Raw genomic sequence first — 14,906 nt, forward strand, 5'->3', positions numbered from 1 at the left:
GCGGTAGTGCCTCTGTACTTGCTTGAGAGAGAAGCGGTTGTACTCTGGAAATGTTTTTCCAATGATAAAATGCATTCTTAGTTATATTTCTAATGTGGGGTTCAAAACTGAGATCTGACTCAAAGATGACTCCTAAGTTTTTTTACCTGTTGACAGGGCTTTAATGCCAGTGCTTGTAGTTTCACATGGAGTTTCTCTCTCAGAGCTTCAGTACTGATGACCAAGACTTGGCTGGCTGAGCTGTAAAAAATTCTCTGCCATCCATAATTTGACAGCTAAAATACAGTTAAAAAGGGCATCGATTGGCCCCGGGTCGTCAGGAGACACAGCAATGTAAAGCTGTGTTGCTGTGCTGTTATTTCACGTGGATGTTTGCCGTGCAAAGACCTTGAAGGTTGAGATGTTGCTTGTTAAACTTTTGGGAGCTTGAAATATTTAGAATGTGGTCTACCTCACAGCTTTCTTTGTATACAGTACCAGTCAAAGGTTTGGACACAGCTTCCCCAGACTTTTGACTGGTACTGTATATTCACTGTCTTTGTTTTGTATACAGACCACTATAAATGCATGCTATGTTAGCCTGCTTTGGATTGTCTACTTTTTTATCTACATTCATTTTTCTTGGCATTATTAATATCTTTACAGGCCTGTTAAATGAAAGGATGGGAGCTGCACTGAAATCTTGACTGTGATGATAATAATGAATAATACACTTTTCTAAAAATAAAGTGCTTTACATGAACAAGTCAACAGCTATGCTAGCAGCTGTACATATTTGAGAGCTTTGAATAAAAAACACAGAAAAAAAACTATATAGTAAAAAATCTGCTTTTTTTGTGAGATGTCTTCATAAGAACAGATGGTTAGTTATATTAAATCCAACCAGCACTTTTCTTATTTATTTTGTGTTTCATTGCTTGTGAAAAACAAACTAAAAACTAAGAAAACAAGACAGGAAAATAATAAACAGATGTAAATGTTGGAGGCTTGTTATGTCAACATCACAGCCTTGTAATTAAGATCTTCTGAGCATCTTTGAAGGTAATAACTTTAGTCAAAATCATCAAGAGACCATCATACTCTACATCTACAGAAGTGGATGTATCAATGTAAATAATTCCATGTTTGTTTACATGGGAAAGTCTGCAGCTCATGGTTAGGTCTAAGAACTTTGGCATCATTTTGAGGGTGGAACTACCTTTGATGTGGATTCTGAGCTTTTCCACTTGAGAAAAGTGGAAATGAGATTTATTTTATAATTCTGCAAACAGTCCCAAACCAAGAAAAATACCCTGGGCATGGCTACAGTGACCAGCCTTTGAATATCTATTCAGCATCTACAGTCTCATCCTTCTGCATATAATACACCTGAAGATATGATTGTGTTTTTACTGCTACAACTCGCTTAAAAATGCAGAAATTACAGGTATTAGGTAAAGGGCAAGAAGATAATTATTACCCCCTTCCTCTCTCCTCCCACAAACATTATAAACATCAGGATGGCTGTAAAACATTAACGAATGGCCTTAGTGAATGTATTACCTCTGGTTGATCAGCCTCAAGTCTGTTTCCAGAGCAGCTGTTGGGAGAGATCCTGAGGGATGATGCAGCATTAGTATGCAGAGCCTAAGAGGAGTTCTAATTGGACTAATTTTTTCACAGCTACCTTGTGGAAAACAACTAATGAAAAATTCCCCTATCTTACTGCAATAAGTAAATTATAGTGCACTTAAGCTAAAGAATAATAGAGGCTGTGATTGCATGGATTCCTCATGTTCATCCATCATATCATGACATCATGAGCACGCTGGTCATGTGGTGAAAACGGCACAGAAACGCCTCTTTCACCTCAGGCAGCTGAAGAAGTTCAACAGGGGTAGAAGATTCTACAGGATTTTTGCAGAGGCACCACTGAAAACATCCTCACTGGCTGTATCACCACCTGGTGTGGTAACTGCACCACACTCCACCACAAAGCACTGCAGAGGTTTTTGCGGTCAAGCCCAGGACATCAGCAGATGTGAGCTTTTCTCCATCCAGGATATATAACAGGAGGTGTGCCAAGAAGGCCTGTAGAATTATTAAAGACCCCATCACCCCAACCATGGGCTGTTTCAGCTGATACCGTCTGGCAAACAGTAAAGCAGCCTCAAGGCCCAGACCAGCAGGCTTTTTCCACCATGCCACCAGGCTTATGATCAATTTTCACTGACGCCCTGCAGCCTGCTTGATGTCACACATACATACACACATATTTGTACATACACACAATATATACATATAGATATTTATTCATATATTATAGGTAGGACACATGCACACCACACTTTAAATACATACATACACTCCTATGTTTCATACTCTTCTTGTTGTTTATACTCTTATCCATTACTATTGCTTTTACTATTTTAAATGTTTCTTTTTTTCCCCTACTGCATTGTCGAGGAGCTGAAACCTAAGATTTTTACTCTCTTATACTTGTGTAATGAGATGTAACGATGAAGAACTTGAAACTTTCACCCACATAAGCCTGCATGGCTTTATACTATATTCTGAGTAGCATCAAAAAACATTGTGTATGTGTCTTTGTTAGGATAGGGTTAGGGTAGTATATTTGTTGCATTCATCAATCAGCTGTACCTGTTTTAAACTCAGAGAGAGTTACAGTAAGTAACTCTACCAGTTTTACACCAGCATCAGCATCACAGCATACTTGAATAGCTGTATAACTGCAAACGGTGCATGCCAACACCTTCAACTGGATGACGGGAGATGTTAAATGTTGAGAGAAGAGGATGAATGCAGCAATCTGTTTACACCGAAATGCTAAACAATCCTGGCAGCCAGAAAAGCACTGAACCTCTCTCAGTCAGAGGGCACAAAAAAACATTCTGAGAGACGTTTTCTCCTCACCGGGAATTTAAACCAGACACATCAATGGTGCATGAATGCTACTGAAGCATTCATTCATTTCATCCACAAAGACTCCACCCTCTGTAACAGCATCACTGTCCTCAGAATGAGTTGCCTTATCAGTAGCTCAGAGAGGACAGTGGCCAGACAAACTGAGATGCAGTTTCAGAGATGCAATGGACAAAGATAGCTTTAAAGTAAGCGCAGACGAAAACTACCTATTTTAATGTTTTAAAATATATATTTTCAATTATGTATATTTTCAAAATAGTTATTTAATAATTACATTTATTTTATTCCCTCTGCCCATCTTGCCTCTATATGTCCATAGTGAAACCACAGGGCTGATACTGAAGCAAGGGTGCTTGATTGATCATTAAATATATGGTTAAAATGTTTAGAACATATAGAAAGTGATATTGGGATTTGTGTGATTTGAATTATATAGATTACACTTGACAAAGCACAGCAGAGGGAAAAAAAAATCCCCAGATTTTTAAAAAAATGCAGGGGGCCAAGAAGTGACGCATGTCTCTCAAAGTTGATGTGGATTGTTATATTTGGAAAGGCTGCCAGTGTTTTTTCATTATTTAATCTTCTGTCACCCTTTTTTAATTCCGGTGTTTATATTTGTAATATTCATCTTGGTCTTTGATATGCAACACTCAAACAAATGGTGTTGCTGCTCCTAAAAATGAGAAAAACATATCAGTTCCTATGTGAATGAGGATTTTTCCAGAGACTACGAGACACTGGTGATCAAAGTAGTTTAAAATAGTATAATCCATACTTTTAATTGTTAACTTTTCTGTGCAGAATTGCAAAGTTATCCAGTTTATCCAACATAAATGAGGGTCTTACAGTTAGCTGAACCCAGTCAACAGGAAATGCTCAGCTGTCTCATGACCTTGATAAAATGATACAGTAGTAATGGAATAATCTATTTAATTCCAAACAAAAACATAAAAAGCTCTGTGTGTTTTTAGTGGGTAAGTAATGTAAGAAATATACACTGGCTCCAGTATTTATCATCAACTCATATGGGAAAGAAAAATCCCCATCATGAGAAAAAAGAGAAACAAGAAAATCTTGAGAAAAGTGTCCCCTCTACTTCAGTTGAGGATCACTTCAATTTAAAAAAAAAAAAAAAAAAAAGTAATTCAACTTCTTTTAAATCTCTCTAATACATTCTAGAGATACAACAATCACATGTTGGAAAATGAGCCATGAATTATGAAACCATTTTAACACCATGTCTCACAGCCAGTGAATGAGATGCTCAGCAGGGGTTTTGACAAGTAAAAGCCTGAGTATCCATTAATTGAAGCTACACCATGGGTACTGAATAACAGCAAACTTGTCTTAATGGAAAAGGAGCATTCCTTTGAATTAGAGAGTGTGAGTCAACTCATTTTCAAGCGTAGGAAACTTTCTGCAAAAGCAGGGTTTACACCAGACTTGGAAGCACACAGGATTAGAGCTTTCTTACAGTAAAACAAAATGCTCTCAAACGGACAATGAGAAGGAAGACAAAAAATATTGAAAAAAGAAATTAAAAAAAAGCAATGAATGTAAAAAAACAAGAGGAAAATTACAACTGGACAGACATGTTCCCCCCAAATAGGAAATACAAAAAAGGCTGATTATATTACACAGGCGCACTGCTTGGTTAAACAAACGTTAAAAAGACTTAACTATAGTGGCTACATGATAGGGATTGGTCTTGTTTTGAAATCATAGAAACTATGATAAATGCTCATTTTCTTTACTTTGGTATCTTAACAAAGCAATGTGCCTGGAATTTTTAGGGAATTAATTCCCTTTCTTGTGGCCAGTACTTGCCTACCCCTACATCAGGAGCACCTGCTTTGTGTTGCATTGCTGTCAAATCCGAGTATCACTCCCTCCCTTGTTTTGTATCTGTCGATATATTAGTTTGCTTAGATGCACAATATTGGCAAGTGAACATCGTAATCTCTAAACCTAGTCATAAGCAGCAGGTTACCATGACAATATTTCAATCACCTTAACCTAGTAATTTTGATTACCTAAACTTTGTTGGTTGACCATCCATGCCCTTTTTACTTGAAGTGCCCAGGTGCCCTTTAAAAAAACAGATAAAACCACAGTCTACTTTTTGCAATAAAGTCACAGCCTAAGTGCCCAAACGGGCCAAATGTCATTGTGGTTAGTGCCACTTTGTTGTGATCTCAGGGTAAGATTAACCCTAAATGTAACTCTATGTTTGGTAGAAATGCCTCTTTGTTACCCCAGCCCCTTAGAGAGTCTACGTACTCAACTGGGAGCAGTAGTTGTGAAAACTTCATATAGGACATTTTGGAATGCACAGATAAACAATCTATTTTGTCAAAGTTACCAGAGCTTAGCCATATATTTGTCGCCACAGGTAAATATGTGAATAAAATATTAAACATTATTGAGAGTCAATATTTTTAATGTATTTTATATAATATAATACTAAATGTTCAGTAGGTTTGTCCCTGATCAAAACATATAGTACATACGGATGTTGTCCATCTTTAACTCATACAACTGTGATGACCACATCAGCATTACAATATGATGGATCACATTACAGTCTCTCTTAGTTTACCACTAGTCCCTTGGGAATCTAACGGGAACTCCAAGTCTTCCAGCTTCAGCAGAAATCAAAGAGCTGTACTGTATCTCCTGGCTGTGTGTTCTGTCAGGAGGTGTCAGGGTTCAGATCGATATCTTGGCAACCAAGAAACAACAAGCAGGGGTGAGATACGTCCTACAGTGTAGCACAAATAGCATTACCAGTCTACTTGATAGATAGGTACAATTAAGGTCATTACTGTGAATCAGCTGCATAATGTGTACTGTAAAGATAAACCTTACATCTAAAACACTGTACAGTTGACAGTAGACTTGGGATACAAGTTTAGACGAAAAATGTACTTATACTACACAAAGTAGGAATAATGCTGTTTCTTCTATTGAGGAATAAGGTATAAGGCCTTTTGCATGTTTTAAAAAGCAAGGTGCAGTGCAAAGCTGTGCATGGACCTAAGAGGAGGGTTTTTTTGGGAGGCAGGGATGAGATCCAAGCCAACACATTAACCAAAGGGATCATTCAGACAGAGGATTCCTTCCAAGCACTTGCACATTCATTTCCATTCTTGTCTGTGAAACAGCATGTCTTGACACTTAGAGAATGCATTTAGTCGGTGTATCCAAACTAATAATCTCAAAGAGTCACTCAGTGAGTGCGCATGCATCAGTGTTCAGTTGTGTCAGCGGGATCTCTGTAGTTGCTATTTTTGGATTTTACTCTTTTTGTGTGACTTTGAGGTTTATATCCTGCTGTTAGTTTCTTTTAAGTATAGTTTCAAGCACTTCAATTATTTCAATGGTCGGAGGATCCAAACTCCTGATTTTTACTTGGACTACCACAGCACCCTAGTCCTGGTCTGTGGTAGTCCCCTGATACCAATTTAAGCGAGATGAAAAGTTAATGGACTCCCTAGCAGTGGCAGCAGCTAATGTGGCTGATCTGGAGACCACCATTCCCTGGACAGGTCTTGCCACCGATGCCAATATGCCTGTCCCCCAGTTCAGTTTGACCACAGACACTGCATCTGATCCTTGACTAATTTCTGGGGTAAAATCGTCCTCCACTCCCCACAATCCAGAGCCTCGGTCTGTTGTTGTCAAAAGGAGTAAGAAGAAGACCAAACACCTGTCATTTGTCTCTGATCCAACACCAACTGCTTCTGTAGGTGATCCGTATATCTCAGCTGCCTTCCCCAGTCCAAAAACACAGACTGAGGTTCCCTGGCTTAGCCTTGGGGCCAGTCCAAGGGTCCCTGTCAGAGCAGCTCCTCACCAATGGGAATCTGGGAGTATTGCTGGCAAGCAAAACCTTGGGCGCAGCTGAGAGCATATCCTACACAAGCCAGCAGCCCATCACATTGAGCTAGTGAATAAATTCAACATCCTGGACTTTCCACATTTGGTCACAGTGCCCATGGAGCCTGGCTCTGCAGCAAGGCACCGGTCGGAGCCCCCCATGGCCTCTCTGCCACCCGCTGGGTTCATCACAGGTGGCCTCCCGCCCTGTCCTCCTGGTCTTCTGGGGGAATCATTGTCATTAGGCTCTGTTCAAAACCATTGCTGTGTCAAATCAGAATACACTCTCAGCAGCATATAGGCAACAACCTCACCTGAGCAGGGCTGAGCTGTGCTTCACTGGCTCACCTCATGGCCCGCCACCACTTCAAATTTGCTCAGGGCCTACTGTACCAGAGAGACCTCCAGATCCTCTGGCTCCTTCTTTCCTAGTGGTCAGCAATTCCATCATCAGGACTGTCAGAAGAAAGTTTGCACAGACACACTACTTCCCTGGCGCTACGGTATGTGACTTTACGGAGAGGATTCCATCAATTCTGGCCAGCTGTTCTTCTGAACAGAGCCTCGTCCTAAATATTGGCTGCAACAACATCCCCAAGCAGACATCCAAAGTGCTCAAAAAGGACTTCATCAGGCTCTTCAACACCCTGAAGGACTGTGATAGGTCGATTTTTAACTCTGGCCCCATTCCACCCAATGGCAGAGGAGTCGGCCATTTTAGCCGGACCCTAAGTCACAACTCCTGGCTACTGTCAGCCTGCCCAACTTTTAAAATGTTATTTATGGATAAGCCCCCGTCCTTTTATAGTACTGGTGGGATTCATCCGAGTGCTCTGGGAGCATGTTGTTTAGCTAATAACACATTTTACTCAGTGCAAAATGTTTTTACTAACTAACTCAGTCTAACCCCGGAACATAAACACACCCTAAACTCTGTATGTGTTGAATCCTTACTATTGAGTACCACTATTGCCCCCTGCTGTCATGGAGTGAAAGTCATAGACACTTCCCCCAGGACATACATCAAGGGAAAGCCTATTGGACAACCCATGTTGAATACAAGGGAAGTAAAACCAGCAACAAAAACACAAGGGCATGAATATGATGTAATCCTTATCAAAACATTAGATCAAGCCAAAGTTATCTGAGATCCAAGATTAAACCCAAAGGTCTGTTAGGGGGTCATATCAATATTAGAAGTGTGTCCTCAAAAAAGGAACAGATTTTAGCAGATTCCAATTTTGATTTATGTTTATCAGAAACCTGGTTGAAATAAACATTACCACAAAGGGCTTATGTGATACTGAGGTATAATATTTTGAGGAAAGATAGAAATGAAAAAAGGAAGGGGGTCTACTGTTGTACATAAAAAAACAGTTTCATTATTATCAAATTGACCTCCAATTCTGATGTAAGTCAGATCCAGAATGTCTTATAGTAATGATTACTTTATCTCCACAGATGTCTTTTGTAGTTGTGGGAATTTATCGACCGCCATCTTATGATGGAAGTTTTTATGGTGACTTTAAATCTATGCTCTAGGAACTGAATGACTTGGTAAAGAGGAAAAGAGGTGATTTTATTTTTAGGGGATTATAACTTAAACTGGGCTGACAAGAAAATTAAGAAAATCTAAAGGAAGTGTATTTGATTTTAATCAAATGATAAATGGACCCATAAGAATCACCAGTATAACAAAATCACAGATTGACTTGGTGTTCTGCAATAAACCAGAAAGGATAATAAAATAATTTTATGTCATTTCAGGGATCACTGATCACAATCTAATACTCATTGGTCATAAAGTGACTACAAATATATTCCTTTTTAAATAAAGTAAAAATAAGAACTAACCTAAACTGGATACTAAGTTGAGGCAGTTGGATTGGAGTTCTATATACAGTATCAATAAATGAAACAAAGGGATTATCCTCTAAAAACAGATATAAAGTAGGTCTTAATACTGATATGCTTATTTTTAAAAATCTTAGCAATAAAATTTTAACTGAACTCAGGAAGTACAAAGCAAACTTTTTTTTATTAATCTTATATTGCAAACTAAAGGAAATAGTCATTTGCTCTGGAAACATATTAATACCCTGACTGGAATGGAAAAGAGTCGTCCTCAGCATCTTGAACTGAGAATTAATAATGAAGTAACACAATTTTCAAAAGTAATTGCAACATCCTTCAATGACAGTTGAAAATCAGTTGAAGCCCTGGTAACAACATTTGGAATAAGAGACACTGTGATTATACCACCAGATTCTTTATATCCTGTCCTCTCTTTGACTTAAGTTAGTGAACAGTACGTCATGAAAATAATAACAAATTCAAAGAGCTCGAGAACTCCAGATGTCTATGGGACTGATATTTGTTTGATTAAAAGAAATTCAGCAACTTTATGCACTCCTATTACTAAGCTGGTTAACCAGTCGATAAAGGAATCATTTTTCCCTCACTGTCTAAAAGTTGCAGTGATTACCCCAGTATTTAAGGATGGTGTTCATCCCAGTTGAATAAAGGTAGGCCTATCAGTGTCATGCCCATCTAATCTAAAGTCTTGAGGAAGGTGGTGGATTTTCAACTACTAGAGCATCTGAATTCTTATCATCATTGTTGTATCTTTTGGTCCACTGGTGGGTTGGGTGAAATTGGGAAAAGTATGTATATGTTGATAAATTGTGGTTAAAGTGACAATACAAGTGTTTTATTTTAAAATATTAATACTGGCTTGTAACATTGAGGAAAGTATTTGATGCATCACCAAAGCAGAATGGATGAATATTACTAAATATAAAAGGCAGAGTGGTGATGGCTGTAAATCTCAGATACACAGCATAGCACATAGTAAACTCTAATCTAATGCAATATTTATAGTGCTGCTATACTGACTAACTAAGACACATCATAACTACTGTATTCATTACACCAAATCTCATACTGGTTTTAGGTAGACCATATAGGTTAAGTTCTGTATGGTATATGTAGTGTACTTTACAACAAACTTTTGCATATACTTGAGTTGAGTACATACAAAGTCACTGTTGTGTCAATAATACTGTAGGTTTCCTCATATACTTTGTCACAAAAGGGTGACAATGCTACAGATTTCTGTCTTGATACTGCATAAAGTTGTTGTTAATATCTGACAGTCAATGCCACAACGTATTGTGACACTTTCCAACCAAAAGTTAGTGACACTTTATGATAGATGACACCTTATCTGTTTACCCATGATGCACTGGGCCATCATTCACCAAATTATTCAACAATGACAACGGGCTGACTATCAGTAGCGTGGCAGACATCATTCATATCTGTAACATGATCTAATTAAAAGACATCACTTCTGCCAGACAGTTTCCTTACTGCTAGCTGAAGCAAATTGATTCTCAACCCCCTTCTAGTCTATGCAAAGGAGGAATGAATAATGCATGGACATTAAAGCCTTATCTTCTGTCCTGACAAACAATGTTGCCACACTTTGAATATTCCACAAAGGTGTGCAAAGGGTCCTTATTAGCAGAGTAAGGTATCAGACAGGTGCCATTTTCATGGGGAGACACTCTATATTTACTGCTGTTCGTTTCCAAGCTGCACCATAATTCTGGACACACTGGATCAATGGATTTGCTTTATGATGACACTCAGTTTACGACAGCGCTTAAGGTATTTGCATAGATTTTTATAGCTGCCACTCAGAGATTATGTCGGCAATGAACTGAAAAACTATAACTATAACGCACTGCATTTTTGCCTCAGGCACTTTGACCAGGGTCTATAAGGCCAAATCATTCCCTGGATCTCTGTCCACGTTGGTCCATTGCACTGCTGGTTTCTTGGAGACATCTGCAATTTATTTGTCATTGATATAGATGTTCAAGGCTATGACAGAAGTCATTATTGAAGATGTCTTACTGCATTATGTCAACAGCTGTACACTCAGCTGTACAAATTTTAAAAAAGATGTAATAAAATATATCTGATGTACTTGTGTTTTTTAGTCAATCCAATATACAACATAATAAACAGTAATGTTTTTTTTCCAATTAACATTTATTTCTTGATGGAAATCTTGCAGATGATGTTAGATAGATGATTGTGGGCATCGGGATTAGTTACATTATCATTGCAAAACTTTGATTGGGTGGTTGTGGAGGTGATTTTTCAACGAGAGAATCCTATGCATCCTATGTTGGTGAGCATCTACTTTCCTGAGTTAGGTGGTGTGTATCTTTAGGGAACTGACCTTCAGCTTACTCAGATTCTTTGTAAGGGAAGCAAATGCAGGTATGAACATTGAATTAAATTGTTACAAACAGTTCAATGGGCCACTTCTCAAAGACTACACCCAGAGTTTATCAGAGTCAGTTTTGACTCTGATGAAGACACAGAGCACGTGGAAACATTAGTTGTTTGCACCTTAATAAATTGCTAGAGCGAATTGTGTGCTCCAGTATCTTCTTTAGGTGCAGTCTTTGAGAAGTGGCCCATTGAACTGTTTGTGACAATTTGTCCTATTGTGAGAGCACCGACCTCAGCCTGTGGAAGGGCTGAAACACAAGAGATTCCTTCAATTCATTGAATTTAACGGCTTGCTAATGTAAAAGAGCCGCTAGTACTGCTGAGTCTATTGAGAATTGACACTTGACACTTTGTAGCTCTGTGCAGTTTTAACCGTTCTTTGATCATTTTTGTTGTTAGCATATTTGGCCCAGATGTATAATCTACCTGCATTTTTCTTTGGACCACACTAGTAGTAATAATGTTTTGACAAATCCAGATCTCTACATTTTTTAATGCTTAGCTCTTTTACACCATGACTGTGTTATCTCCCTGGGTTAGATGAATATAATTCTATTGAAATTAGGTGAATTTAAATATTCAATACAGTTGTTAGTCTCATGAGAAGGTGAATTTGTGACCTTTTCAGCCTTTCTTTCTCAGCTGCCTCATGGGCGTACCAGGGGCCTATTCCTTGAAGCACCAAAGCATTTAGCAAAGTGAAGGAGGTCTAACAATGAATAAAGTAAAGAAGACATTATCTGAGAACTACAATGACCTCTAAATATATAAAATAGTAATCTAAATTCAGTATCTGGTGAACAGAGGTGAAATGGCTTCAAGCACTCCAGCAGTGTGCATGAAAATCTTGAGTCAAGCTATGTTGTTGACAAAGACATACCAAGCGTATTATTGCTTGACTGAATCCTAGAATCCTCACTTAAAAGAGTTCATTAAACTTTACAAAATGTCTTATGCATTCGCAATATCGTTTATATATTAGGCCAGCTATCCATTGTTGCTAAATAACAACATTAAGTGTTGTATAACGATAAAGAATGGGGTATAAAATGTGTGAGAAAGTAAGACAGGTCAAAAGAAACTCTGCCTCAGAGGGGGAGATTTAGTCACATGAAATATCCTATTTCTCTGTGAGGAGTTAAGCTGGAAGCATGCAAAAAAGATCTGAAAACTGAAGAGGAAGTAGTTTTAGTTAGAGCAACTCAATTCTTCAAGGAAACCCAGCTCCCCTCAGATCGGCTGGGGCTTGTTTCTTTTTGTAATTTGCCAGAAGGGGTTTGCACCCACACATTCACGTACTGTACGATGTGGAGAATAGTAGACAAGATGAGACTCCTTAACTTTGCCAATTGCTCTCATGACTTTTTTTGCCTGTTCAAATTAAATGCTTCAGATACAAAGGGATGATGAGATGAGTGTTGATTATGAATTCTCTCCTGCTGCTAAATGTGTCAAGCCAGCCAAATGTCAGAGGATATTCTGTCAGAGGATATTGAGCTGACTGAAAATGTCAGACAGGGAGGAATCACCAAAGAGAGCATGAGGAGGAAACTAGTGCACATGTGTTGGTGTTACTCAGATACAGCAGAGCACCTGTCATCATTATGTTGCCTAATGAGGGAGGTTTGGTTTGAACTACTGTATCACAGTAGTTGTGACCTGGTTCCTTTGGCACAAACTCCATTTTGAACTCCTTTATTGACCTATCCCCGTGGAACAAACATTTGAAGACCGATAACACAATTGGCAACAATCTGGAGTTCTCTGTGAGTAAACCTTTGGCAAGATATCAAACAATATTCAAGAGATGCAACAGACTGACAGTTTAAAAAGGAACAAGTAAACTACTTTCAAGATATCAAAGCAAAATGCAATCTAAACTTAATTAAATAACCTTTTCTTTTATGTAGCCCACAAGGTTCATACATTTTAAAACAGATGGCTTACATTTTAAGCTAATAAAAGAAAAACAAGGGGGAAGCATGAATAAAATAAAATGAAATTAATGAAAATGAATTATGTTATGAGCTTGAACAGATTTCAGTTGTTTCTATGATTTCAAGTTACCCTTTATGCTGCAGGTTGATCACAATTATTGCATCACTGTCCAAGTAAATTATACTCAATTGGTGAAAAATTGTGTGGACACCTTTGTCATAATGTTAATGGGCTAAGATAATATGAACAATCAAGAAGTATTTAAAATATATTGATTGCAACTTGGTGGATGAGAGATTCAATTCTGCCACATCTGATCCATGTTTTTACAGATAAATGGAAAATGTGGGACAGAAAATATCATATGCTGCCTAAGTTTTCATTCTTTTTCAGAGACAATGTTAAGCCTTTTTTTTTTACTTGGAATGAGTGTTTCAAGTTACACAAAAGACGTTTGACAACAAAATTTTGAACTTACCGAAAGCTGTGTAAAACTCCTCTTTTGTCAGGTGCTCATCATCATTGACATCATTGTACTTCAGCAGATCGAACAACGTGCACTCAGAGATGTCCTTGGAAAGACCCTCTTGCTTGATGACCTTCAATGAGAAAGCAATCATGTACAGTTGTACAGGGTGGGCATTGCTCTTACTGTAGGTGTAACTGTATTTACTTTTCATATGTAAATGATTGTTTTTAAGTTGAAGGTTTGCATAAGGCTTATTGCTGTGGACATTATTGTGGACAGACTTGAAAACATGATACCTCTTCACAGTGACCTCTTTTTCATGGCACCCCTTCATGCCCACCCACACAATCCACATTAACATGCAACCTTTTCAGCTATACATTGACACCATGAATATCTTTTATAAGACTTCAGGTTACCTAAGTAACAAAGTAAATAACATACATGAAAAATATGACATACTGTATATGAACTAACATCAATATCAAGTGAAATAATATAGATCTGTTGTCAATCACTCAGAAAAAAGGGAGTCCCCAGTTGCTGTGCACATTTGCAGATTAATATTGAACTCAAATAAATAATGAACAAAAATTAAGGAGGTTAATTAGTTAAATGTATTCATTTTGATCAAAAGTATGCCTGTAATGTCACCAGTCTTAGCTTCAGCATAAGTGCATATTTAACAGGGTTTTTAATATGGTGATTTCAATGTTTACAGTTTATTTCTCCTATTTTGATATGTTTAAAAGTGTCATTTAACATTATAGTTGATGTGAATGTTGCCTCTGTTTTGTAGTGAAAAAAAAAAAAAACATTAAACCTTGGGTTCTTTAACTGACCCCACTTTGGGAACCACCTGTCTATGCTCATAATGTTTGCAGTGTAGTGTCTGGATCCTGATAAAGAAAGCTTTTGTTGAAATGTTGCTAACAAATTGTAAAAAGTACATGGATGTGATCTTTTCTTCATCTTTTCTTTTCATCTGAAATGGATTGGAATAAAAGTATAAAGCAGCAGTGAATAAAAATACTCAAGTGCAAATTGCCCAAAGTTCTTAAGTACATGAGTATACTCCCAGCAACCTATTATTTATAGTCTGCTTTGAAAGGATATAAATGGATATAAATCTTTGTAATCAGTAAATGTTACATTCTCTATTTAAGCTCTTTGTTGACTGTCAAAGGCGATGAAACTAACACAGAACTAGCTGTCAGTTTATCCTAGCATAAACTGAGACTCACTGAGGTTTTGTCACAATAGACGGTGAAAGGGCCCCAAACACTGTGCAGGTTTTATCATCATCCTGCTAAAACATGATCCTGTTCAACACCCTCTACATGGCCGTGGCAGTACAACATCCATCATACTAGATCGACTGTCA

General features: G+C 37.9%; 1 protein-coding gene across 1 annotated transcript in view; it reads right to left on the reverse strand.

Moving 5' to 3' along the window:
- fstl5 (follistatin-like 5) overlaps window positions 1–14,906 on the reverse strand; it is a 178,020-nt gene that overhangs the window by 70,025 nt on the left and 93,089 nt on the right. The window contains exon 6 of the mRNA XM_067599913.1: window positions 13,532–13,652. Within this exon, the coding sequence (XP_067456014.1) occupies window positions 13,532–13,652 (121 nt within the window). The remainder of the gene's footprint in view (window positions 1–13,531; window positions 13,653–14,906) is intronic.

The sequence above is a fragment of the Thunnus thynnus genome, chromosome 9, assembly GCF_963924715.1.
Source record: "Thunnus thynnus chromosome 9, fThuThy2.1, whole genome shotgun sequence".
In the NCBI taxonomy this organism is placed as follows: Eukaryota; Metazoa; Chordata; class Actinopteri; order Scombriformes; family Scombridae; genus Thunnus; species Thunnus thynnus.